The 27,093-nt window shown below is 34.2% G+C and overlaps 1 protein-coding gene across 8 annotated transcripts; it reads right to left on the bottom strand.

Annotated features, from left to right (window-relative positions):
- Window positions 1-1,889: 1,889 nt before the first annotated feature.
- LOC147389055 (lysM domain receptor-like kinase 3) lies at window positions 1,890-21,290 on the bottom strand. 8 transcript variants are annotated; one of them, XM_086418108.1, is made up of 13 exons: window positions 21,042-21,290; window positions 19,957-20,364; window positions 9,273-9,305; window positions 8,975-9,178; window positions 8,674-8,828; window positions 8,492-8,581; window positions 7,247-7,352; window positions 6,712-6,863; window positions 5,807-5,904; window positions 5,488-5,638; window positions 4,799-4,897; window positions 2,412-2,568; window positions 1,899-2,294 (listed from the first exon to the last, which is right to left on the bottom strand). In XM_086418108.1, exons 1-12 carry the CDS (start codon window positions 21,079-21,081, stop codon window positions 2,449-2,451), a joined length of 1,656 nt encoding a protein of 551 aa, XP_086274234.1. In that variant the 5' UTR covers window positions 21,082-21,290; the 3' UTR covers window positions 1,899-2,294; window positions 2,412-2,448. The 8 variants fall into 8 exon arrangements, with proteins under 8 accessions (XP_086274237.1, XP_086274235.1, XP_086274238.1 ...); XM_086418110.1 differs by having other exon boundaries at window positions 1,900-2,294; window positions 19,957-20,285; window positions 21,042-21,289; XM_086418111.1 differs by lacking the exons at window positions 19,957-20,364; window positions 21,042-21,290 and adding an exon at window positions 11,645-13,093 and having other exon boundaries at window positions 1,890-2,294.
- Between the last annotated feature and the right edge of the window lie 5,803 nt (window positions 21,291-27,093).

Consider the following 27,093-nt stretch of genomic DNA (forward strand, 5'->3'; position numbering starts at 1 on the left):
ACCCCTGTATCGGACCAATTTATTGATTGATCAAAAAAATATTAAAAATTATTTTTTGATTTTTTTATTATTTGGATGTGAGTATTTCAAATAAAATTAGAGGGCTGTGATGATGTGGTAATCCATTTAATAAAGCTTAAACTCTTACTAATTAATTAAGAAGGAAAATTATGTCCAAAATTCAGGGTAACGTGCACGTAGAATCCACTAGTAGTGCTGTCCAAAAGCTTAGTCAAAGTTGAGGACGGACGTACAATTAAATTAATGTGTTCATGCTCAATCTATGGCACCATTGCCTCGAAGGTACAAGATACATTCTTATTTAAAATTGGTCAATCCATTAGGTTATTATTGGTTTAATTAAATAACTAAAATATTTGAAATTCGTACCTTATTAAAGATCAAGGTATTAAATTTTGATTTCGATTAATATTTCAATCAGTTTGAAAATAAAAAATATTACATCATGTGTGAAAATAATTAATATGCATAAAACACAATAATAATCCATCAAATATAATTAAACATCTATACGTATTTATGTAAATAAGATTTGCAAAGTTTGGTTATACGTTGGTGGATGTGTTTGACAACAAATAATTATAGAGTAACACAAAAAACAACAAATATATTTGAGAATGACACCATTAAATAGAAGCTTAATGGCAACTTAAGATAAGATAGGATAGCATGATAGTCAAAGTAACAAAATATTATATACAAAAGATAGAAGAGAACATGACACTTGGACACAAGGGCGGTGCCATGATCTTCTTGTAGAGGGGCCAAACTTATGGTAATGGTAAGACTGAAGAGCTTGAAAATGAATGATTTTTTGAATTTTTTTTTATTAGAGGTCGAAGAAAAGGGCATTTATATTATTTCTCATTAGTCTTTGAGAAAAGGCCCAAGTCAAGGGGCAAAAAACATTGACCATTTCAATCCCTTCATATCTCTGTCAACCTCGGTCTTATCCACTACACAAATGTGTAAATGACATCATTAACCTCTTCAACAAGAAATCAAAAATCTTTCGAATTCAATATCTTCAATGTTTTCCCCCTCCTTTTAAACCTTAAGATCTAACCTTCAAATCTAAAGAAGATTTTGAAGTCGAAGATGACAAAATCTTTTATCGAAAATTCTAAGGTTTTATATATGTGTTGAGACAGTATTTAAAACGATGGACTGGGTGTGGAAAGGGTTCTAAAGGGTCCATAGGGCCCACAACGAGATAAAATGAGAGCTGATTTTTGTTTAGATGACACCTTCATTATGAATATCATCATCAAGAAAACGAAAATCCATTCTAAACTTACTAAGCTATAGAAAGTCGATGCCAATTCAAAACACAATGGACTATCTATTCCACTGCTAGCCTTTAGTTCATGCCTAACATCCTCTGCCCACAAATTTTAATTTAAAAAAGTCATTGAACCCACGTGGATTATCACATTGGCAATCTAACAACACAGCCTTGAAGATTTTATGAAAAAATTAAAAAAAATTCATATTCCAAGTTTTTCAAGCTTGAACTTGATTCTAGGCGTTGAAAATAGACGGCCATTGAACACCTAAATTTAAAATTAAAATTCAACGATGAAAAATAACCTTATTATTATTTTTTTTTTTTTTAAGTTCATAGAATTTCGTCCTCTACAACCCCATGGCATCGGATCATGTTTTTGAATGCCACAAGGTTATCCAATCAGGAAATTTCCTGTTTTCGACTGTGGGTAGGAGAATTTTTTCTCTTTTAGTGCTTATGTCCTTTGTGCCACATGTCAAACAGCTGTTGGGCAATGAGCAAAAAACCTGCCTTAACAAAACCGATAAAATGATAGTGCAATGTGAGATTATACTTAATAACACAAAATAGATTGAAAATGAGTCCCAACTGTTTCAGACACCTTACCTGATGAAATGATTAGATGGTAGGAAATCAAATGCTGAAAAGAATTGACTTAATTCCCATTTATGATAAAATAATCTATGCATGCCATTGCCAACCAGATAGAAGTATTTCCCAACTTATCCAAGTTCATATATACATATATGCATACTTATAGATACAAACAATCCTTTCTACAGAAGAAGAGTGCAATAGTACTACTTAGCACTACTTTAAAAGATTAAAGCAAAAGTAATCGCAAATCAAAAGAAACCATTGAACAGATCGAACAAGTAACATGAAACCTATTAGTCCATGGAGAGTAACAAAAAGTCCACATACCACCAAATTGACAGTTTGGCATCAAATGAATGAAGTGCAAGTCTCCTTGTGCTTCAGTATCCTGTAGAGTAACAAAATAAATGTGTAGAGCATTGTAAATTGAATTATAATTATCATTGTCATTGAAAACAAGATAGCATGAGAATCAAAATCTCAAGGACAGGAGCATTTTGAGAACCTTCTAAATAGAATTGTCAGCAATGTAGGTGAATGGGTTATTCTCCTTCCCACTGTATTGAGCAAGCTAGAATGTGTGAGAGGCGGAGGACAACTTTGCACATGTCTGGGCGTTGGTTCCAGTCATCATTCACGCAGTCCTTGGACAAGAGAGCCATCTTAAAATTTGACAACAAAAGGAATTATTAATATCGAGTCCAAGTGTGCACATAAGCAAACTTGACTGGCCAACTGAACTGATTTGCCTTTAGTTTGTCCCCCATGTAAGTTGATACCCTCATGTATAAAAATAGATTTATTGGTTATGCTGACATTGTAACTAAGGGTTCTAAGTCTAACATAACGTGAAGATGAAAGAAACTTATTCTAGACTTGCAAGTAGAAGATTAATGTAACTGAAGATGGAATTATTAATAGTTAAAAAGGTGAAATTATTAATATTGAGTCAAAGTGCGCTTTTAAGTAGAAGATTAATGCAATTGTAACATTTTGGTTCCCACAACCATAGCTTGCATTATCTTGAGGGAAAAAATTATAAACAATGAGGGATGTTTTATATGGCCTTTAAGGCTTTTTAGTTTAGCGGCACCATCAAACCATACACTAGACAGTGCCCTACATAATAAAAAGGCAGTTTATAGCCACTCCTTTCATATGATTTTGGGAGAAATTACGAGCTTGCCGCAAACAAGAAAAAGAAAATGACTCACTCACGACTTTCAAAAGTTTAGCGGTGTTTAAGTCAGGCCATTTTGAGTTCCAGATGCACAGGGAAACCTGGTATGGTCAACCGGGCCATAAAAAAATATACAGCCCTGGATGGTTCTTCTGAACTTCTTAACCAAAATGCATGCCATGGACTTTCCTTCAGAAACTAAAAAAAGAAAACAACTTCAATAGAATGGCTAAAACTGCATATAGCATTTGTTCCATTAGACTCCATTAAATAAAACAGAATTGATTATATATACTTTTTTCTCTTGAATAATACTAAACTGACTCTTAAAAAAAACACTCAAATTCACTCAACTGACGTGGAATGTGTACACAACCATAGATTTTTTTTACTTGTGTATCTTGAGAAAAAATATATATGGTTCTGTGCACATTCCACTTTAGTTGAGCGTCTTTTTTTTGAGTCAGTTTAGCACGACTCTTTTTTTCTGTTCTCAAAAGAAGCAACTAAGACCAGTTTGGTACGCTTGCAAATTGGTGTAGATATGCAAAATTTTACACTCTAGCAATCATTTATTTTTTGCACCAATTTGTAGTCATACCAAGCAGGGCATAATAAGCAGCTTTTTTTTCTGATAAATGGGAAAAAACAAAGAAAAAGTAGTCCCAAGGGAAAGAAAAATAGATTAGTGAAAAGTATAGTCATGATAAAGATAGTACAAGTGAATCAGAGAAGAATTTTCTACTCATATCCGATGCGAGATGTAGGCCCATATTGGTATGCTGCTAATCATTTGCAAATGCAAATGATTTTCTAAAATCAATCCTATTGGTGCTTGTTTACACAATGCAAATGATTTGCATTGCAAAAAAATTTGCATGGATCACCTAAATTCTTAAGAAATTTCAGCAAATGATTTGTGGCACAAATGTATAGCAAATCATTTGCAAAATTAATTAACTCCAACCTATGCATGTCAAAATCACTAAATATCCCTTATCAAGGAAATTAATCAAATTATTTAGTACTTGGTAAAACAATATGCACATGAATTTACAAAAATACCCTCCTCCAAGATACATTAAATTGCATATTGAAATTACAAAAATACCCCTCGTTAAAAAAACTTTTAAATTATAAAAATAGCCCTCAATACTTATTGCAATAACATGCGCATGAATTCACAAAAATACATCTCATCATAACATTTACTTGCATATAAAAATTTACAAAAACACCCCTCATTAATTTTATTACAAAAAATATCCATAATCATGGAGGTATTTATGTAAACTCATATGCACATTATTATACCAAGTACTAAGGGTATTTTTGTAATTTGAATAGTTTCTTTGATGGTGGGTATTTTCATAATTCCAATATGTAGGTTACTATACCTTTTGCTAGGGGATATTTTGTAAATTCATGTGTGTTAATGTAGCAAGTATTGAGGGTATATTTGTAATTTGAATAATTTCTTTGATGAGTTTGAATCAAGTTAAAACTGTTTACATGTTTTATTTTAACATAAATTACAATGAAATTTTTTATTGAAAATATCAACCAACCACAAGAAGATTCGCAAGAGATTTCCCAATGGTTACCAAGTAAAAGTAAATCTTTCAATCGCAAACCATTTGCAAATGCAAATGATTTGTAGTGTAACCAAGCAGAGCTGTAAAGAAAAAAGTGAAACAAAGACTAGGTGATACCTGAAAAAGAGAATCTTTGTGGTAGTGGACGAGGTTTGGGTCAATGCATCGTGTCAGCTGAACCATGGGATTATGGTCATCTTCATAAGCTGATAGCATCTGGAGAATAGGGTTTTCTATCAATCAAAGTGCACCATCAAACCAACTTAATATATTTCATAACTGATTTCTTTTCTACTTTTTTCCACTGAAAAAATATTGGTGTCTTCATTTCATACAGTGGACATATCACACATAAGCATCAAACCAGACCTTTCAGCAAGTGGGCAGCTTGATGGGTAAAAGGCCAAAGAAAAAAAAAAGATCAAATGATAGGCACTTGTCATCTTTATTTGGAGTTTCTTCCTTCAATCAACCTATATTTCATCTTATGTATCCAAATTTTATCTATGTATTGAATGTTATATCACTAAGTCATCATTCATTGCAGGTTCTGCCCTATCGAGAACGTAATTGTCAAGTTAAATGGCACAGATTCAATAAATGGGTGACTGTTGCATGGTATCAGGAGAATTGTGGTGCTCACCACCACCACATTTTTTACTCAAAAACTCCTATTTTATCTGCTTCAGTTTATTTTAATTGGCAATTAATGTGAAACAGAGAAACACATGCTACAACAATCAAGAGACACATTAGTTAATTATTTTAATGGAATAACATGAAAAAAACAACATATGTACACTTACAAAATCCACTAAAGAACGATGCTCAATGTGCTGAGTATTTCCAGAACTTGAATTTCTACTAAGTGCCGGCTTGCCAGTAAGCAGTTCCATAAGAACAACCCCGAAGGCATAGACGTCACCTTTTATCGTCACACATCCATCTCGAACATACCTGATTTGTCAATATAAATTGGGATAGAGAATAAAAGTTAAGATTCAAAACATGTGAGAAAACCACAATACATGTTAACTTGAGGTTGTTTACCGACTACCACCCGGAATTAACATAAGAAGTACTGAATATCTTATCCAAATTAGAAAAATGAAACATTTAACCCACTCTGGAGCAAGATAGCCAAATGTTCCAACAATTTTAGATGTGGCAGCTCCAATTTCTGGAGAATGCTCAAGGAGTTTTACTAATCCAAAATCTGCAATCTGCGGGAGAAAAATAAAAAGAAATAAGTTTTCTTTATGAATTTAGATTACAACAGTATATTTAAAGATATAATTTAATATCGTATACCTACATCGAATGAAACAATAGATAGAATTACTTAAACTTCAAGCATCAAAATCAGTAGAAAGAACATATTAGTGTGTATCAAACTTTTCAGGATCAGCATGTTTTGCATCTCTTATCTGTTTCTGATTCTGAAGCTTGTGCCCATGTAGAAGTTACACAACTGCTATATTATGCATGAGGGGCACTGTATATGGCAGAATGTCATCGTATCCAAGGTATAGAATCTCGTTTTGATGTAATATTTAGGTCAATAGGAAAACCAAGACATACTAGACCAAAACATTCCAAGACATTTTGAAACACTTAGACAATCTGAAACATTCACTGTTTCATTCCAGTCCCAGACGAAACCAAAAATGTTCCACCGAAACATTCCGAAAATGGAAAGAAACTTTGAAACATGATAGATTAAGAGGATATATGAGTATTCTTTGACAATGTTCTTGTCCATAATGTTACAAGATTATAAGACTATGTGGCAATATCCTTTACAATTGACTTTGTACATAATTGTCATGCTAACTGTTGAAATGCATCCAGTCGTAATATTTTAGGCGTACATAAGTAGTTTTAATATCTTTTAAATTTAGCCCAAAAACATGTGAAAAATTCATAGGTAAATAATAATTTAAGGATTAATTCTTGATATTTAAGCACCTAGCTCTAAGAAAAATTGCATCATTTCATATAGATTTCATGTATGGTACTATGAAACATACCTTCGCTCGAAATTTGAAATCTAAGAGAATATTGCTCGTCTTAACATCTCGATGGACATAGTACGATCTTGTGTGCAGATGTATATATTCAAGACCTTTCGCTGCATCAAGAGCAATCTGAACTCTTCTAGTCCATGGAAGAGGTGTGTAACCTGTAAAGAGAAAGGTAAATTAAATTTTGGAGGGTTTTACTGAAGAAATTTGGGTGATGACCTATTGAGCACAATCATCATCAGAAAATTAAAATGGGAAGTGAACTGGAATGGTGTTCCTATTATTATTTGAGGTAACTACCCTGTTTTTCAGTAGAACTCCGCCTTGATAATAAAAAGGAACTTTATTTATCACAGAAAGGATGTAAAACCAGCATGCATAGTACACAATTAAAGATCTGGAAACATAAAATAAGATATAATAACGGTCTAACCATACTAAAAGTGAAGTAGTTTAGCATCCATTCAGTAACAACATAATTTTCCATGATACTAGCAAAAGTATTTGTGCATGACCATAAAAGGATCCAATAAGCTCAAACCTTTGTTAGCAGGGTTATGCAAATGGTCACTTAGTGCACCATTTTGTGCATATTCGTATACAAGGAAGAGAGAGTCTCCTCCAGCCGCATATCCGATAAGCTCAATCTAATGATGAAAAAAATAATAAAATAAAGAGAAAATTGTAATAGACATGCAGCAAAGTCAGTCTAAAATTATCATTATGCTAAAAGCAGTCCACAAGCTTGCCGAGGAAGCGCATAAATGACTTGTATAGAAACTAGATCATGAATTTTTTTTTAACAAAACTGAACCTTTTCACCTGGTCTAGCCCTTAGTTTTCAATTTATCATCGACTAGTGACTTTTAGTAAATGTTATTTTAGCAAAACTTTTTCAAAAAGCTAGGCCAGAATTTAAAAATCATGTTATTTAAAATCTTATTTGAAAACAATCTGCTGTTATAATCATCTTAAATTTACTCATCCAAAAAAAAAAAAACCTTTTTAAATATAAATTTAACTGCCAAATCTAAATGCCATATCATTTCAATTTTTTAATTTCCGAAAAAACATGTTTGTTTATATTATGTAACAAGAACTATATATCCCACCATCATAATGTAACACCAACACATCATCGCGCTTTTATGATGACCTTTTCAAACCTTGTATTTTGGTTCCATGTTGTTTCATGAATACAAATCTTTGATCCCACCATTAAAATGAAACACTATTAAGGATCTTAACAATAACACTAACACTCTTCCACCGTTATAATGGACCCTTTTAAACCTTGTGTTTTTGTTCCATCCCATTACAGGAACAAATCTTTATATTTCAATTAGTTCCTTCATTATTCTTTCTATGAAAACAATTCTTGTTCTTTACCGACCATGACTTTTTTGCTTCATTAGTTGATAGCAAGGATAAAAAAACCCCTGGGTTTTTAGAAAATAATAAGATCACATAGGAAAAGTGGAAGAAAAAGGGAAATGAAAAAAGCTATGGAAGGCAATTCTTCTAGTTTTCCATATAATCATGCTGACCACGTGATAACTCAATGTTATTCAGTATCCTACGAAAAAAAGGGTATTATGTTACTTCATTAACATAAGTCTAGGCAAGCTAACAATAGTGAACCTTGAATCAGAAATGGCCAGGTTTACTTCTCATGCCTACTCTTTCAAATAACCTAACTCGGATTTGGAAAACTGCAATAGATCAAAGACAATTGAATGAAGTGGAAACTAATCGTTCATCAGGAGAACAAGATAGGGCATTGTACCAAATTTGTATGATAGACTTTGCACAAAATATTGACCTCCGCCAAGAACTCTTTTGACTTTGTGTTCTTCATCTGCTTGATGGCAACCTCCTGCATAAATAGAGCAAGCAACTATAACCAGTGAGCATAGCATATTCACAAACCAAATTAATTGGTTAGGAGAAATTGTACCAGAAACTCACAGTTCCTTTTAAATGTCCAAGGTAAACAGATCCATAAGATCCCTGGCCAATCTTTTGTGATATACTAAAATTAGACGTTGCATTGCAAACTTCATAGTATGAGAAAACAGTTGATTTATCTGAATTAAATAAGGGGAAAACATTCTGATTGGATTCTGTAAAAGAGAAGCCCACTGTGCATTAGTCTACCATACTGATAAAAGCAAGAATTCTCCACAATATCACACTAAAATGTCAAGCACCATTGTATTGTTAAAAAAAAATGCTTTGCATTGCAGTACTTTCCAGCAAATTTCCTAACCTGTTTTCAAACGAAACATTGCTGGGAAACAAGGCAAGCATTTAGTTCCCCCAGAAGCTGCATTTGATTGTTCTCTTTCCTTCATCTTGCGGCAGAATATCCAGAAACAAATTGAGAATATTAACAAGATAACTACTCCAGATGCTAACATGGCTCTCAGAATATTACGATTTTGGGGATTTGACATTTTTCTGGCCTTTGAACCTGCCAGTTAGGAGAAAAAAACTTGATTACAATGTTTTATAATTCTCAGTGGAAAATTACATTCCAGAGAGAGAGAGAGAAATATGTCACTGACCTTCGTTACCACGCATGATAAGACTTTCAAGGCCTGTCATCCATAAATTTGCATACAAAATAAACACGAAAAATTAGTCATCTAAATGCATGTTCCGGAACCAAAAATACATCATTATCATCATCAAAGAATTATCCAAAAAATTGGGTCATAGAATGCCCCATTGTAATTGCATATACCAACATGGCCTACGATTAAATTCTAACATGTAGTTTGCAAAGCATGACAAAGGCTATTTCTATGGAAACATACAAAAAGCAAAAAATTATGGAGCATTTTCTTTTTTGTGAAGCGTAAAGTATCATTAGATGAACCTGAAACTTATTCCAATTGAGACAAAAAAAATTGTGCATAGTTCAGAAAAAAGCCCTCAACTCCCTCAATAGATCAATAATCGTGGCTAAAAACCCCATTTCCAAGGTGTGGGGCAACCCTCGTTTGTGGATGCTTTTCTTTAGGTTCAACAAACCTATACCTGATTTTTGTTGTAAGTTAAACCTAATTTGTAAATAAGGGTAAGTCTTGTAATTTTGTAAAGAGTCAAGGATAGTTTTGTTAGAATGTCTAGAAAGGTATTTTTGATATTTAGGGTGAAAAATGTTCAAGAAGAGAAGAATGTAGAAAGTAGGAGTGTAAAAATTGTCAAATTCGTGTAGAATTTTCTAATAGTTGGGAAGGATAGCAACTCATTAAATGAGGAGATAAGTATCCAGAAAGGTAAACAAGTGCCTACATATATACCCCAAGGGACCTCTTTTTAGTGTAAGCACTTCAAAATAGTAAGTTATAATCAACTTATTGGGTCCTCTTCCTTTTCATACGAATTTCTCTATTTTCTTTCATTCTCTTTCGCATTGTGAGTGAGCGTGTCCCAAATCCTAGTAATACACCAATTTTAACTGACGCTAGAAACCTTTGAATGAGCTGCCACATGGGCTATCATGTGGCCCACTTTCTTTGAACAACATGATGATCATGTTATCCTCTTACTGCAGATAATCAGAGATGATCCGGGGTTAAAAGGTTTGATAATCAAAGATGGTGTGGCAATTTTCGATGGATCAACTGATGGAGCTGCATCAATGGTTGGATCTCTATTTTTTGAAGGCTGGTTGAATTGATTTACATCACAATGTTCTAAAAATGTTCCTCCCACAAGGGCGAACCAAGAATCTCTCAAGTCTGTACAAAGTGGAACAATCTTGATTATATGTCCATGTAAAAACCTTGCCTTTTAAGGAAAGGTCCATCAAATACTTCTGATTCACAAATTCCCCAAACACTTTCATGCTCTTAGACAGTCCAAAACTCCATTTCTTTCCAAATACGAACCTTAAAGTATTGAAATTCCCCCTAGACAACATGGCAAGTCATAATAACTAATTATTTTATACAACTCTTCCCATAATAGTTTTCTCTCCTTTGCAAAGAGGGCCCACAAACCCCTGAAAACTCCCAAGGAAAATCTTCCCACACACGATTGAGGAGCACATATACTGAAATTCTCCAATTAAGATGTCAATTACGTTAATGGCCCTTTTATTCCACATAACTACCAATCACTAGATTTGGTGATTTATCGAAAAATTCATTATTAAATTTCACGTTTCCATTCACCAATTTAATCATGACTTGTTTTTTTAATAAATTACGACTTTTCATTTTAATATTGTTGTTTGTGATTAAAAAAAATCGCATCTTACATTAAGAAAAAAAAATCCTAAATCTTTATCTTTTGCAATTTCCTCTCTCTCTCTCTCATTGTTTCCCCTCTCAAGTCTCCACCCCTAACTTTCTTTCCCTCCCTCATCTCTCATGTCTTTCATCGATCTCTCTCTCTCTCTCTCTCTCTCTCTCTCTCTCTCTCTCACAGGTGAAGAAGAACCCAATAAGGTACTTTTAATTAGAAAAACCCTAAAAGAAATTTTATTTACATATTTATTTTGAAATTAGAAGATGAAAATCCAAGCATCTACTTTTATTTTTATTGTATATGTAAAAAAATTGGAGGTTCCATAATATGAGAATTATGCAACTCCACTTTATTTTTATTAATGTAGTTTTATATGGCATTTAATGATTTAATATGAGAACACCACTTACTACGATCAATTACACAGCCCTATGCCTAACCTGGTTTTTTCAGAAGAATTGTAGAAAAGATAATTGTCAAATCTCAATCTGAGAGTTTGGCAGGAATTTATAATAATAAAATAGTCAAAAGACAAAATTTTCTTTACATATAAGAAATAAATAAAAACTATTACTAGAAAACAATTAGAACTAAAATAACAACTAGATTATTTCCAATACTCCCCCTCAAGTTGGGGCAAATATATCAACTAAACCTAGCTTGACAATGTGAGAATTACTGATAGAAGGACCAACAGACTTCGTAAGCATGTCAACAAGCTGATCTGAAGAAGGTACGAAGACTGTCTGAAGATTACCAAATCGAACTTTTTCCCTGAGAAAGTGAATATCAACCTCAATATGTTTAGTTCTTTCGTGAAGAACTGAGTCAGAAGCAAACATGATGGCAGACTTATTGTCACAGAACAAAGTAAAATAACCAAAAACAGGAAATCCCAACTCTGTCAGTAAAAATCGAAGCCAGATTAGCTCACATGTGCCAAGGACCATAGCATGATACTCAATTTCAGCAGAAGAATGAGAAATCACATTTCATTTCCTACTTTTTCACGAAATAAGGTTATCACCATAAAGAGTACAAAAATCAGAGGTAGATCTGAGAGAACCAACATAATCATCATCTGTAAAACAAGACAAATGCGACTGAGCAGTGGAAGAGTAGAAAAGCCCAAGACCAGGATGCGACTTCAAGTAGTGAAGAATATGATAAACTGCATCAAGATGAAAAATACGCGGAGTATGCATGAACTGACTTACCACACTGGCGGCAAAGGACAAGTCCAATTTAAAATTAGTCAGATAAATCAAACGACCTACAAGTCTCTGATAAAAAGAAGGATCCGATAAAAGATCACTAGAGTCAGCATGAAGACGATTATTCTGATCCATAGGTAAGGAAGCAGGGCGACAACCAAGCATTCTAGTGTTATGAAGAAGATTCAATGTGTATTTGCACTGAGATAATAAAATATCACGGTGAAAATGGATCACTTCTATCCCCAAGAAGTACTTGAGGGAACCCAAGTCCTTAACATCAAAAGCACAACTCAATAACATCTTTACCCTATTAATCAACTATGCATCATCTCCAATTAAGATAATATCATCCACATAAACCAGAACAATGGTGCAACAACCATCTAATCCTTGACGAACAAAACAAATATGATTTGAGTGGCATCTGAAAAACTCCATAGATAAAATAACCTCAAAAAAACGTTGAAATTAGGCTCGCGGAGACTACTTCAGGCCATATAGAGATTTGAGAAGACGACACTTTCCCAGAATACTCCCCCTGAAGACGAAACTCAGGAAGGGGGATCCATATAGATAACCTTAGTCAGATCACCACTCAGAAAAGTATTCTTCATATCGAGTTGGTGAAGAGGCCACAAGTGACATGCAGCTAAAGAGATAAGAATGCGAACAGTAGAAAATTTAGCTACAAGAGCAAATATAGCACCAAAATCCTTTCCTGGAGTCTGCGTAAATCCCTTAGCAACTAGACGAGTCTTGTATTGATCAACAGTGTCATCCGCAAATACTTGACATTGAAAACCCATTTACGACCAACAGTTTGCTCCCTAGAGGGAAGGGGAATAAACTCCTAGGTATGATTCTTCTACAAAGCAACCATCTCAATAATCATGATTGCAGTCCACTGAGGATCTCGTAAAGCTTCTAAAATAGACCGATGAACTCTAATAGAAGCAATAGCGGCAAGGTAGGCCTGATAAGAAGAAAAGTCCCTGATAGGAAACAAACTGGACAATAGGATAATCAATAACACACCCCCACCTACCTTTGCAAAATGCAATAGGTAAATGAGAGTCAGAAACAGATGAGATAAAAGCAAGGGTAAGAGATAATATACCTGAGTCCAAGGAGAAAATTGACAAGGTTGGAGAGGGGCGAAGGCGACAAGAATAAACCTTAAGTGTTGGCGAAATTGGATCGAAGACCGGAGATGGAAGCACTATAAGAAAATGAGCATAAAAAGAGTCTTGCAAAGAAGATGTAGCACGAAAGTATGAAACATTTTTAAAAAATGACATCCATAGAACGTATGATACGATGAGAAATAGGATCATAACAACAATACCACTTTGACATTGATGAGTACCCCAAGAAAACACATCAAATGGCTTTGTCATCTAAATTTCGTGCAATGAGGGTTCGATCTTGAACAAAACAAGTGAATCCAAAAACTCTAAGTGTGATGGAAAAGAAGGTGTTATTAGGGCCAAAAACATGAAGAGACACCTGTCCCCCTAAGGTGCGACTCGAAACACGGTTAAGAAGAAAAATCGCAGTAAGGACCGTCATGTTCCAATATACCTCCGAAACATACATGCCTTGAAAAAAACAACAGACAATATTCATGAGGTGGTGATTATTGCATTTCACCACCCCGTTCTGCTCAGGGGTATAGGGACAAATCAACTGGTAAAGCATACCATGCTCATAAAGGTGAGAATGAATACCATCATAAATATATTCACCTTCATTATCAGACTGAAGAGCTTTAACAGTGATGTTGTATTGGATCTGAATCATTTTAAGAAAGTTAACAAAAATAGGAATCACTTCAAACCGAGATCGCATCAACTAGACCCAAGTACAACGAGAATAGTCATCGATAAATGTAACATAATACCGATGACCAGTAAAAGCAATAACAGGGAAGACCCCCATACATCAGAATGAACTAAATCAAACATAGTGTTAAACCAATGCATGTGAGGGATATATGAACTACGAGTATGTTTAAAGAGCTCAAGCACAGAACACTGAAACTTATGCCCGCTACAAGAATTTTTTAAAGCAGGAAATAAAAATATAAGTGCTGAAAATTAACATGTCCTAAGCGAGCATGCCACAAATCTAAGGACTGAGAAAAAAAAGTATGACTCTCAAAAGAGGATAACACAGAGGTCGGAGCAGCAGTATGCAGAGATCCAAATAGGTACAGCCCATCCCTCTCATACCCCTTGCCAAGAATCTTCTTTGAAGTCAGGTCCTGAAAAATACGATGAGTAGGAAATAATGTCACTGAGCAATTTAGAGCTTTGGTAAGACTACTCACCGACAAAATATTAAGAGATAAGTGAGAAACATGGAACACAGAGTCAAGAGAAATATCAAATGATAAGGGGATGGTACCCTTACTGTGAATAGGTGTAAGGGACCCATCAGTAAGGTGAACCTCCCTATGAGTATCAGGAAAAATAAATGAAGTGAAATGGCTAAATTCACCGGTCATGTGATCAGAGGCACTAGAATCAATAACCCATGTCAGGGGAGCTAGACCAGACTGGGTGACATGAAATGCAGAAGATATACCTGAGGCCACAGTCAAAGATGAGCCAGTATAGATCAGATCACAAACAAAAGTGGTAGCATAGGAAGCAGAATGCCCCAACGAAGGAATGGCAGTTCAACCCAACAAATGAGGATAGAGCGGAAAGCATCGGATCTTCTCATGGATTGTCCTTCCACAAAGACTGAAAATAAAACTACTCCCTCAACCACTGCTACGGCTCCTATGGCTACAACAAGTAGTAACAGTACCCAACAGCCATCCAAATTTGCCTATATTTTCCAAATAAAGTCTCACGAACCGAGACTAGAACTGACGCAATATCATAACTCTCAACGACAAATGGATAAAAAACAAGAAGACCAATAACCCACACAGCATTGTTGTTGCTGTTGCAAATCTTTACACAACCCAACCAACACAGCTCCTAGTCCACAAACACACAACAAACCATTACTGTTTTGTTGTTACAGCCCCCCCCCCCCCCCCCCCCCCCCCAAGAAGCCCACAAGGCTGTAGTGCATTGCAGACCACCAAACAGCCACCAAGAAGCCACCAAACTAGAGTCGCAAACCTCCAGACAAGGTTGTGGTGGCAACCAAACAGCCACCAAAACTGTCGTAAATCACCCAACAGGGTTGTAGTGTTGTGCAAACCACAAAACAACCACCAAAACACTCCCAAACTAGAGTCATAGACCACCAAACAGCAGGTTATTGCTATCACAAGCCACCACAGGCCTCTTCCCAACAGGTCTGTGATGTTGTTGCAAGTCACCAAATAGCAATTTATTGCTGTCACAATCCCCCAAACTGGGATCGCAGACTACCCAGCAGTGCTATGGTGCTGTGCAGACCACCAAACAGCCACCAACCCAGTTGTAGGCAACAAAAAAAAATGTTGTTGTCACAGGTCACCAAAGATGTTTTCCTTGCTGTCACAGGTCACCCAACAGGTATAGTGTGCTGCCGCAAACCACCAAGAAGCCACCAACACTGTCGCAGACCACCAAATAGTCACCAAACTACTGTTGCAGGCCCCCGTGAGCACAAAACAAGTTAGTAAACCCTAGAAGAGACCAAATTGTTGTCGCAGGCTAGGGATAGATCAAAAGAGTCTATCAAAAGGCAGAAAACCCTATGATAAGGTATAAACATAGCACAGAAAATCAAAACATGTGAAAAACGAGAACAATCCTTATCGCAGCATGCGATTAAGGGATCATGAATCAGAAAAAAAGAATCTCATGAAGGGGAGACCTCCTAACGAAGCTCTTACTAGGTTATTAAGTCTTCAAAATTTGAAGTGTTGATAAGGGAAGAAGAGAAAAAAAAGAAGAGAAGAAAATATTCAAGGCACCAAGAATCGAAGAGGAACAAAAAAAAACCCAAGGAGAGGTCAATGGGTCCTCTAAGAGGCTTTGATACCAAGAAGAATTGTAGAAAAGATAATTGTCAAATCTCAATCTGAGAATTTGGCAGGAATTTATAATAATAAAAGAGTCAAAAGATAAAATTGCCCTTACATATAAGAAATAAATAAAAGCTATTATTAGAAAACAACTAGGACTAAAATAACAACTAGATTATTTCCAATATTTTCCACATTTTTCGCGAGCTTATTGAATTTTTCCATTTTTTCCCAAATTTTTCCTTGAAGACCTATTCCCATACCTTGACTTTGTGACTTATTCCACATTTTTTTCTCGAACTTTTTTATTTTTGCCATTTTTTCCGAATTTCTCCTTGACAACTAATTCCCATACCCTGACTTGGTGACTATGATAATCGCAATGCCTCCCCCTATCCAATGGCCGGAAGATGGCACCAACCCACCTCTCAATGCTCTAAAGTTCCAAGATAGTCCTGCACTTACATGCTCTAATTTGGTTACCTACAAGACTACTAACTTTGGATTCTTCATCCTTATCACCAAACCACTTTCAGTCGAGAACAATTACAAATTTTAAACCCCTTTAGATTTCTTACTCAACCTCACATTCCACAAATATTTTTATCACCATTAATAAAATCTTGATCTACCCTAGCTTTCAATTTGGACTATCCTATTCGATAGGGATCTACCCACCAATATTTATTAAAAAATAGAGACCTACCCTCCAATACATAGTTTTGACTTTTGACCCCTGACAAATGCTCTTTCCACAGTTAATATTTGGAGATGAGTTTCAATACCTAACCTGGGAGCACATTTGACAAGTAGAACTTTACCACTAATATAGTGTCCTTTCTTATAATGATTTTAAAAAGTACAACAATCCTGTATTGTGGGAGCAGTTTCTGTCTAAATATACATAGAATCAGTTTACGTGTACATCACACCAAAAAAGTAAATAATAAATGACAGTTTTAGGTTCAACAAAAAAAATCCTGCAAGTGGTAACTACAAGAATAGCCACTCATCATCAACTAAAAGAAGTACATCAAGTACCCAAACCATATGGAAAAAGGTGTCCTAGAACAATAAAGGGAAAATTATTTAAATGACCCTCGTGGAAGGGTTTCTTTCTAAATAGTGCCTCAGTTTTAGGCGGTAGCTTGGCCAAACATTTAGTAAACTGTTTCTTTCTAAATGGTCCCTAGACCTCATCTCTCACATTTCTCATGATTGAATGCCCTAACCGTTCGAAGTCATCGTTTTCATCTAAACATTGGATTTTTGACATCTCAATCGAGTTTCTGAGACTCCATTAGGATTTAAGAAAGAAAAAGAAGTCATTTTCAAAGGTTTTTTCAAATATTTTGAAGATGTATGTAAAAACTAGGGTTTTTACACTTTTTTTCTTAGTTTTTGGATGAAAATCGATCAAGAATGGTTCTTTTGGGTTGAAATCATCTAAACAAGTTGTTATCTCAAGTTTTTAGTTAATCTTTCCATGTATTTTAGTCGGAAAAAACTCAAAAATTGAAAATGGGTGGGTCTTACCAACACTAAATAAAAAAGCATCGAGTTTGACGGTAATAAATGTTAGTTCCATATTTTTTCAATCCTGAAACTAATGTTGAGTGTCGGATCGGTTTGCATTTGAAGACGTATGAAGACTTCGGTAAAGCCGCTCAACCTCACGTACCTTGACAAAAAGCCCCAATGTGTGTGCACAAAGCCTAAAAGGTAATGAGACCACCTAGACCATACTCAAACACTTAGATGATTATTAGGTCGACCCGTATTGATTAGGAAAACTCCTTCCTTAACCCATTTACTCATCAGATCTTTCGAAAATAAAAAATGGACATAAAGGAGACATTAGAAATTTGACCAACCTAAGACCATCCTCCACCCTTGGTGATTGTTTGAGGGCCTTATATAAGCAAGATCTACTACATCTCCGAACCGTTTCATCATCGAACATGTCGAGAGTTTTTTTTGGCCTGAAATGGCAAAAAGGGTGTTTTGATAATTTTACCCCCTTAAATCATGACCCACCCCTTGGTGACAGTTTGGGGACTTTCTACTAGTAAGATCTACAAGATTGTTGAACGGTTTACGAATCGGAGCTTCCGGAAAAAGTTATAGCCAAAATGGTCGAGAATAGCATTTTGGTAATTTTCACGGCACCACTAGTGGAACTCATGGTGGCTCACGGCGCTGCCGACAGCAAGTGCCAAACAGTCATATTTTCAACCGTTAGACTTCGAAAACCCCTCAAATGCCTATAAAACTCACTCTTAAGTTTATTCGTAGGTGGGATTGATACCTAGAGAACTTGTGTTCTCCCCTCTCCCATCTAAAAAGCATTCTCTACACATTGGAAGATGCAAACCTTAGTTGAAACCCTATTCAACCTATGCCCTTCCTTTGATTCAATCCCTTCTTCATATGCCCTCAACCCTTGCACACATTAGCATATCTACTGGAGCAAAGAGCTGATGTTGAAAAAAGGAGTGAAGCACGAAGAGCCAAAGAACTTGAAGACGTGATTGGAAACATTGGACCTTCAAAAAGTTATCGTGGACTCAAAGACTCGAAAACCTCAAAACTTGATTGACAAATCTCTTGTGTTGAGTGAGTCCTTGTTATTTTATTTTTATTTTTAAAAACATATGTAGGTGGTTACTTGGTTCAACCCTCAAAAACCAAACTCCGGTTAGAATCGAGGATTCTTGACAAGAGTAGAGGTTTGTGAATTTCCGAAGAACAAAACTCACAATTTCGAAAGAATGCATTCTCTCGATCTTAAAGTTTTAGAATTTAGCCTAGGTATAAAAATTATATGTAAAAGATTCGAGGTGAACCATAAACTTCTTTGATAGTGAATACCAAGTTCCTAGGTAGGAATCTTGGGAATGAATGTAGGCACGTTGCGGAATCACTATAAAATGTTTGTCTTGTGTTTGTGAAAATGCCTCTATCAATTTATACTAAATAAATGTATGCCATGAATGTTATTATACTACATATGACATGCTATGAATGTTTAGACTTTAGGTAAACCTCAATTGGATTGCAAGCTAAAGATAAGTTGTGAGAATGGATGTAGGCATATTGCCGATCCATTAAATGTCTTATGTCTCATGTATGTTTTCATAATTCCGCAATTTATACTTGAATGTTTTGAATGTTATAAGATGCCATGAATACCGAATTGGTAAATCTTATATGAATGGACCATTGAATAACGTAACGAAACGAACGTTTAAATTTCAAGTGTATTTTCATTAAATGCAAATTAGAGACATGAGTGCAAAATCGAGGCTAGGTGAATGACTTAGAACACAATCAAATTAATCAATCTAAGTTAAAATTGGATAAATCAAAAGAAATTTAATTATCCTATTCACCCCCCCCCCCCCCTCTCTCTAGGACTAGACACGGTACAAAGCTGAATTTTCAAAAAAAAGTGGTGAAATTGATAGTAAATAAAAAAGTTGTGAGTTTGCCAGTGACGAGGGACACCATTAAGAAAGAAAAAGTTTATTAAATATCCTCTCAAGTTACCATGCAAAACTTAGGGACTATTTAGAAAGAAACCCTTCCGCGAGGGTCCTTTAAGTAATTTTCCTAACAATAAAAGGATAGAACATAAATAATGAAAGAATATTGCGACCTAGAAACTACTCAAGAAAGTAATTCAATTTTGTTGCAAGTTCATATGTAGCCCAAGCAATTAACAAAGAAATGAATGACTATGTAATAAATGCATCCTTCTCTACCTGTAACAAATAGAAAAGTGGTAAAGATGCTCCCTACCTAGTGCAGGGATGAAAATAATGTCTCCGATGTGGATAAGGTTTGGATTGGCCAACCTATTCAAGTTAGCGGTCTGGTATACATCAGCTCCAAAACGATTACAAATTGTGAAGAGTGTATCTCCAGGTTTGACTCTGTAAGTTATAATCCGTACCCTCCTTGAACAACCGCATAAGACATCTAAGGTTATGTTCTGTGATGCAATTAACCTCTTCTCTGGCTTCTCAATCACAAATGATCCAAATTTCGATGATACAAGCTCCCATGAATCACCAGGTTGGACCATGTAGACCACATGCCACGTGAACCAATTGTGATCGGCTGGGCAGCTGCAATTAACTGTAATTATGAAACCTTCAACTGTCTTTCTAACCAAATTAGACTCCACATGAAACAGAGAAGCTGTTTCTGTAAGGGTTTTTGTTTGGTTGGGTACAAAGTACAGTGAAGAAGGACATGAATCAGTTAGAGATACATTGCAAGGCATGGGTTGCGAGTTCAAACAATGGCAGACACATAGAAGAGATATTAATAACATGAAAAGATAAGAAATTCTCTCATTTTTAAAAAATAGAAAGTACATTGAATTGATTACAATGGGAAGAAAGCAGATTGAATCAAATCTGACAAAAAAGTACCCAAAAAAATAAAAGGATGAAAATTTTCCAAAAATGAAGTCAGTTGAAGATAAAAATGCATAAAGAGAGATCAAAATAATTTCACTTTTGGAAAACTAGTAAACATCTAATTAGGGAAAAAGGAAACATAAAATTCAATTAAACTACTAACGATTCTTCTTTAAGGAATTGAATCAAGAATCCAAAATCAAAATGTGGAAATCCGAATAGATTGATAAAATCTCTTTGCAGACAAAAGATGCCCAAATCAAATAGGATCATTAGAGATTCAACTAATTTAAACTAAAATAAAACAACCAAACGAATAGAATCTAATGAGTCAAGTACAAAAGAATAAAGAGTGAGAATAATTTAAAAACCCTAAAATAAAGATTTTTTAACATTAACGGAACTAAAACCCTAGAAAGGAGAAATGAGATGGAGATCAAGAGCTTAAAGAAATGTCACCTGGCGGTTGTCTAGGTATTGGATTCGATTCCGAGAGCATAGAAGAAGACACCAAAATAACTCCAAAAGAGACATTTTTAACGCTCAAATTTTGACTCTTTGCTTTCGATTTTCTCTTTAGAGTTCACGTGGAACGGTGGAAGCCTAAGTTAACTCGAAAAAATATATTTGAACTCTTTTTACTTTCGATTTTCTAATTTGAAGTTCATGGGGAAGAAAGCCGGCTTTGTTTCGTTGTTTATTTAAACATTTGTCCTTCTCTCTCTCTCTCTTTTTTTTTTTTTTTTTTTTTTAAGTAATAGAGAGAACATATTAGTGACGTGGCGGCAAAATAACGACCGTTGTAACCGCAACCAAACAAGTACCCATTTGTCATCGACAATCCAATATCACGTTAATTAATCACTAATGCTGAGTAAGGGTGCACATGGTTCTGATTGGTTCGAATTTTGATAAAATTAAAATTGAATCAAACATGACCGGTTCTACAAATTTGAAGCCGAACCAATTGAATTAGCCTATAGAACTGAACCAATCCAAATCAATTTTGGTTCAGATCGGTTTTCGATTTTCATACTTTTAAAATAAAAAAAATTAGTATTTTTTTTCTTTCAAAAGAGGAATCCTTTATATCATATATCATAAATAATGCCTATTTTTAAAATGAAAATGATTTTATGATTAAATTTTGATTGAAATATGTATAAATTGAATATTAAGGAAGTTCAGTGAAACAACAGAAAAATTACAATTTTAAAATTGGTATTTTAGATGGAGTAAGGAAATTAATCTAGAAATGGTAGATTAACGAATCCAAGTTTAGGTTCGTATAGTATATTTCATCTAACAAACACAACATAAAAGTTCTCGTAAAAAAACAAGGAATCAAACTCTTTGATAAAGTTTTTCATAAATGGGTAGATCCATTTGAGAGATGAAAGAGAGATTTGTATATATTTTTTTATGAATTTTTGTTAGAAAAAAAATAGAAGAGATGAAGTTGAACACTTTGATGAGTTACTCTTCGTAACATACTAACACAGTTGAGAGAGAGAAATGAGTTATCTCTTCATTTTTCGAAGACGTGGCGAGTGGTGAGGTAAGGGAGACGAACGACGGTAAAGTTTTCTTCTAACAAAAAAAAATAAAATAGAGAATAGAAGAACGAAATTAAGAAAGGATTTTATTTTTAGATATATATATATATATATATGAGTGTGTGTGTGTGTGTGTGTGTGTGTGTGTGTATTTTTAGATATTTCGGATTGGTTTGGTTCTATTATACCCCTAATCCGGAATCAAATCAAATCAATCAGACTTTTTTTACAATCCGCACTTGAACAAATCATGCTCAATCCAAATCAATTCAATTCAAAAAGCTTCGAATTGGTTCGGTTATCGGATTTACCCAATCCAATGTGCACCCCTAATGTTGAGGAGGAGGGGATCCCGTGTTTTGGGAAAATGACAAATAAATTTGGACAGTACCTAATTCTCTATATTGAAATGCTTGTAATCTGGATGGCTTTTATAACCTATAAAGAAAACAAAATTGAAGATGAACCGGGTTGAGGCACAGACTAGGTCGCTCAAAAGATGTTTCAAGTCTCTACTTAATTAATTAAAAGGCATGCATGATGTTCCTAAGATACAATAACCCACTTTTACATACATTATAATTCTCAATCCTTGCCGGGATGGAGAATAGAAACTTTACTTTCACTCCTTTGTCCGAATTAAAAGAAAAAAAAATAATTTAAAGTTTTGAATATAAGATCTTGGTGCAATACTATTTCTATTTTAGTATAACAAAAACACTTCTTAGGAATGAAAGAACTATAGACTATATGTAGGAAAAAAAAACTCATCAAATTTGATGAGTCCCAAAAGGCGTGAATGACTGGAGGAAGAAACCATTCAAATGGCTTTTAACTGTTATAAAACCAATGGTCTGAAACCAAAGAAACAATTTGAAAAATAAAGGAGTTTTACACAAAAGGATAAAAAAGGAATTAATATTTTATTTTATAAAATAAAAACTAAAAATCTCCCATTAATTTTAATAAAATAAAATTAAAACTCGGACAATGGAAAGTGTATCTAGACTTAAACTTTCACATAGTGTTAATATCTTTAGAGTATAAGAATTTTGAGTGATTATGTTTGAACTAAAATCCATGAGTTTACTACAAACACATTATACACATAGTTTCGCTTGATGAAGATTTCAAAGTCAGCACATTGCATCATTGTGCTTTTATCCCAATATTCATAAGTGCTCTAGAGAATTAGTCCAAATTCCTATAAGAAGCAGCCACACTTCCATACTTAATAGGTGAGACTATTAAGAGCCTTCTTGCAACTATAGACTCTACTCAAAATGAGTTATAGCCATTCATTAAGAGTTTTTATAAACTCAACCTAAATCTCACTAAAAGATCTTATGCATAATTTTAAAAATGGGATGATTAAGGAAACAAGTCTTTGAGTGCGTTATAAATATATCATGTAATTCTATGACTTGTTTTTCCCTTTGAACCTAGTTCTTGGAATCTCCAATCCCTAGGTAGGGTATCCATCATAGATGACTCACATTTCTATCATGATTTTAAAACTCAGTTTCGTGTCTCGTCTCATCCATGCCAAATACTGAGTAATCTCAGATGAGTTTTCCTATACGTTTGAGACGTCTTGTTCAAAAATTTGAAAAATGAATGTGAGGTTTTAAATCTAGTTCGAAAAATTGACTTATCCGTCTCGTCCATGCCTAATACCGAGACGACTTGGGCAATACATCTCAATTTCAAACCAATTTTGAAACCATGATTTCTATGGTCTTAAGCCCCGTCCACTTAGAAGTGTTCCTCGCCTTTTCCCTTGATAAACTTTTAGTCAAGAGATCTGTAAGATTGTCTCCCAATCGTACAAAATATATGTTTATAGTGCCACTAGATAATAAATCTCTCACAATATTGTGTTTACTACAAATTTGTCACAACTTATTGTTGTAATAATGATTCTGCACTCTACCAACAACAATATTACTATGACAATGTAAAAGTATAACATGAACGGGCCTATCCCAGATAGGAATATCAAATAGTAAGCTTCGAAGTCAACATGCTTCCTCACTAGCTGTTTCCAATGTTTTAAACTCAGATTCTATTGTAGATTGAGCTATGATAGTTTGTTTCTTGGACTTCTGAGAAACTACTCCTCCACTGATGTTAAAAATATATCCATCAATGGCTTTGGAATCATCTGAAAGAGTATTCCATCTGCATCACTATACCTTTCAAGGACAAGGGGAAACCTTTGATAATGGATGCCAAGGTTTAATGTTCTTTTTAAATATCTCATAACTCTAGTTATAGCATTCTAATGTTCAATATCAGGATTACTAGTAAATCTACAAAGCACACTTACTGCATAAGCTAGGTCACGTCTAGTGCAATCTGTAGCATATCTCAAACTACCTATAATACTAGCATATTCTTTTTTATTAATACTATCACCTTGATTAGGAAAGAGTAATATTATGATCAAAAGGGATACACACAGGCTTACACTCAAAGAAGTTATATTTCTTTAGAATTTTTTCAATATAATGAGATTGATCTAAACAAATACCATTAGTACGTAGTTATAGTTATTTTAATTCCTAAAATTACATTTGCTTCTCCAAGGTCTTTCATATCAAAATTATGAGATAATAAAATTTTGATTTCTTTTACAATCTCTAAGTTAATACCAAAAATCAACAAATCATCCACATAGAGACAAATTATCACACAAACATCATTTACATATTTATTGATACATTTATCACTTTTATTTATTTTAAAATCTTTTGGCAAAACAAATTTATCAAATTTTTTGTCATTATTTAAGTACTTGTTTTAAATCATATAAGAATCTAATTAACTTGCACACCTTATATTCTTGCCCAAGAGTTTTAAATACTTCGGGTTGATCCATATAAATTTTTTCTTCTAATTCTCCATTTAGAAAAGTGATTTTTACGTCCAATTGGTGAATAAGTAAGTTATGGATAGTACCAATAGCAATTAACAATCTAATAGATGTAATCCTAGTCACAAGAGAATGGGTATCGAAAAAATTAATATTTTTTTTGTTTTAACCCTTTAGCTACTAACCTAGCTTTAAATTTTCCCATAGATCCATTTGGTAGTAGTTTCTTTTTTTAGTATCTACTTATTGTTAAAATAAATGTTGATTAATATTTATTTAGAATTGATTCAAATAAAATTAATTTAATTTGTTTTAAAATGATATTTGAAGTTACTTTATGATTGGTGTACTTTTTTGTTAAAGTAAAAGTAAGTATTTTTTATTTAAAATATTTTTATTGGTTGATAGCTTTTCACATAGATTGAAGACTGTAAAAGTACTTTTTGGCTCTTTTTTCAAATAATTTGTAAATCCCAAATTGTTTTCTAAATTTTTTGGAGGGATTTTTAAATCTATAAATAAGAACATATTCTCAACTCTTTCTTCATTCCAAAGACTCTCATTGAGAGCTCCGAATGACTTTTAGCTATATGAAAATTTTAATAGTTATTTTTTATTAATATAAGAGAGAGAGAGAGAGAGAGATGGATAAATTAAAAATTGCTAACTTTCTACAAAAATGCATTCATGTATCCAAGATTTTGTGTGAAAGATTTTCTCAAAATAGTGCAAATTTTGATGAAATATACAGTTGTGATAAAATTGAGCTTTGTTGTATCCTGAAGACAAGTTCGTTAGCAACTCATCTGCATCTCCATGTTCAATTGGAGTAGGGGAGTCTGTTATCTATAAGACAACGTAGATTACTACATGTCTCAGAGTAATTTTTCTCTTTATTTTCAAGTTCTATTTTTCTAACAATTTACAGACAACAAAATATTACTCTAATGACACAAAACATCAAGTTTATTAATCAAGACTTTGTGAAACTTGATCGTTTTGATGGGTTGAATTTCAAACAATGGCAACAGAAGATTTTCATTTATGTTTCGTCAATTTAAGGTTGCATATGTTCTTACAATAACATATCCAACTATTTCAACAGATGCAACTTCTAAACAAATCGACACTCAACAAAAATAACAAGAAGATGATCTGGATTGTCGATACTGTGGCGCCCCGCCGAACACTAACACAAATCCCCATGTCAGATTTCAAGGTACGAGGTGGCACCTCGAAATTTCGGCATGGTCTCCCCTGTTTATGTTAGCATTCCAAGGCGATTCAACATGCACCTGATAAACGACATACAATCCTGCATATAACAAACAAAATATAATACTAGCGGAAGCCTATATACGTCTAATAATGTCCGATAGATCAGAGTGCGGAAGAAGAAAAATTATATACAGGATTATACAAAATTCATCACTCTAACATAATTCCTAACACTCAAGACAGAATCCATAAGACTACCTGGAGAAACTGACACCACTAGGGGGTATAGCCCTAATACTTACCAGGTGACGGATTCTGGTTGTCTATCTGACCAACCAGATGATCCTCGCTCTTGTTCTACACTTGTTTCGCCAAGCTTCAGACCTGAAACTAAAAAAAAATGGAGAAGAAAAGGGTGAGTAACAATGGTTACCCAGTAAGGAAGCAACAATTTCTGCCAATAACCTCTCCTAACATGAACGAATAAACATACTGAATCATTTTAAAATAAACAAAGTTTTACAGAAGAAACCTACGATTAACTGGTATATATAGCCAGGGATGAGCAACTAAACATTTTAAAACTCACATTACATCGATCAGCAGTACTCACTATAGCATTCTCTTTTTATACAAATCTAATTGATCAAATGGAAATAATAAACATACATTTCATTTTATATATCAAAATAAGCAACAGATACATAATACACAATGGTGGAGTATTGGAATTAGAGAGTTGGGATTCACGACTGGATCGCTCCCAGTCGGGACATGATGTTACAATTCCTTTCTGGCTTTTAGTTCCTGATTTTGTGGCTGGTCGCTGTTTACCATGCTTGGTTGACCATTTATCCGGCTC

Source organism: Akebia trifoliata, chromosome 12 (genome assembly GCF_017979445.1).
Source record: "Akebia trifoliata isolate Shusen 1 chromosome 12, ASM1797944v1, whole genome shotgun sequence".
Lineage (NCBI taxonomy): Eukaryota > Viridiplantae > Streptophyta > Magnoliopsida > Ranunculales > Lardizabalaceae > Akebia > Akebia trifoliata.

Excerpts from the sequence above, each read along its gene's own strand:
- LOC147389055 (XM_086418107.1), bottom strand. The coding sequence starts at position 20,539 with ATGTACTTTCTATTTTTTAAAAATGAGAGAATTTCTTATCTTTTCATG. Across the intron at positions 8,829-8,974 it reads AATGTTTCGTTTGAAAACAG|AATCCAATCAGAATGTTTTC; the intron begins GTTAGGAAATTT and ends TCTCTTTTACAG. Across the intron at positions 6,864-7,246 it reads GCATAACCCTGCTAACAAAG|GTTACACACCTCTTCCATGG; the intron begins GTTTGAGCTTAT and ends TTCTCTTTACAG.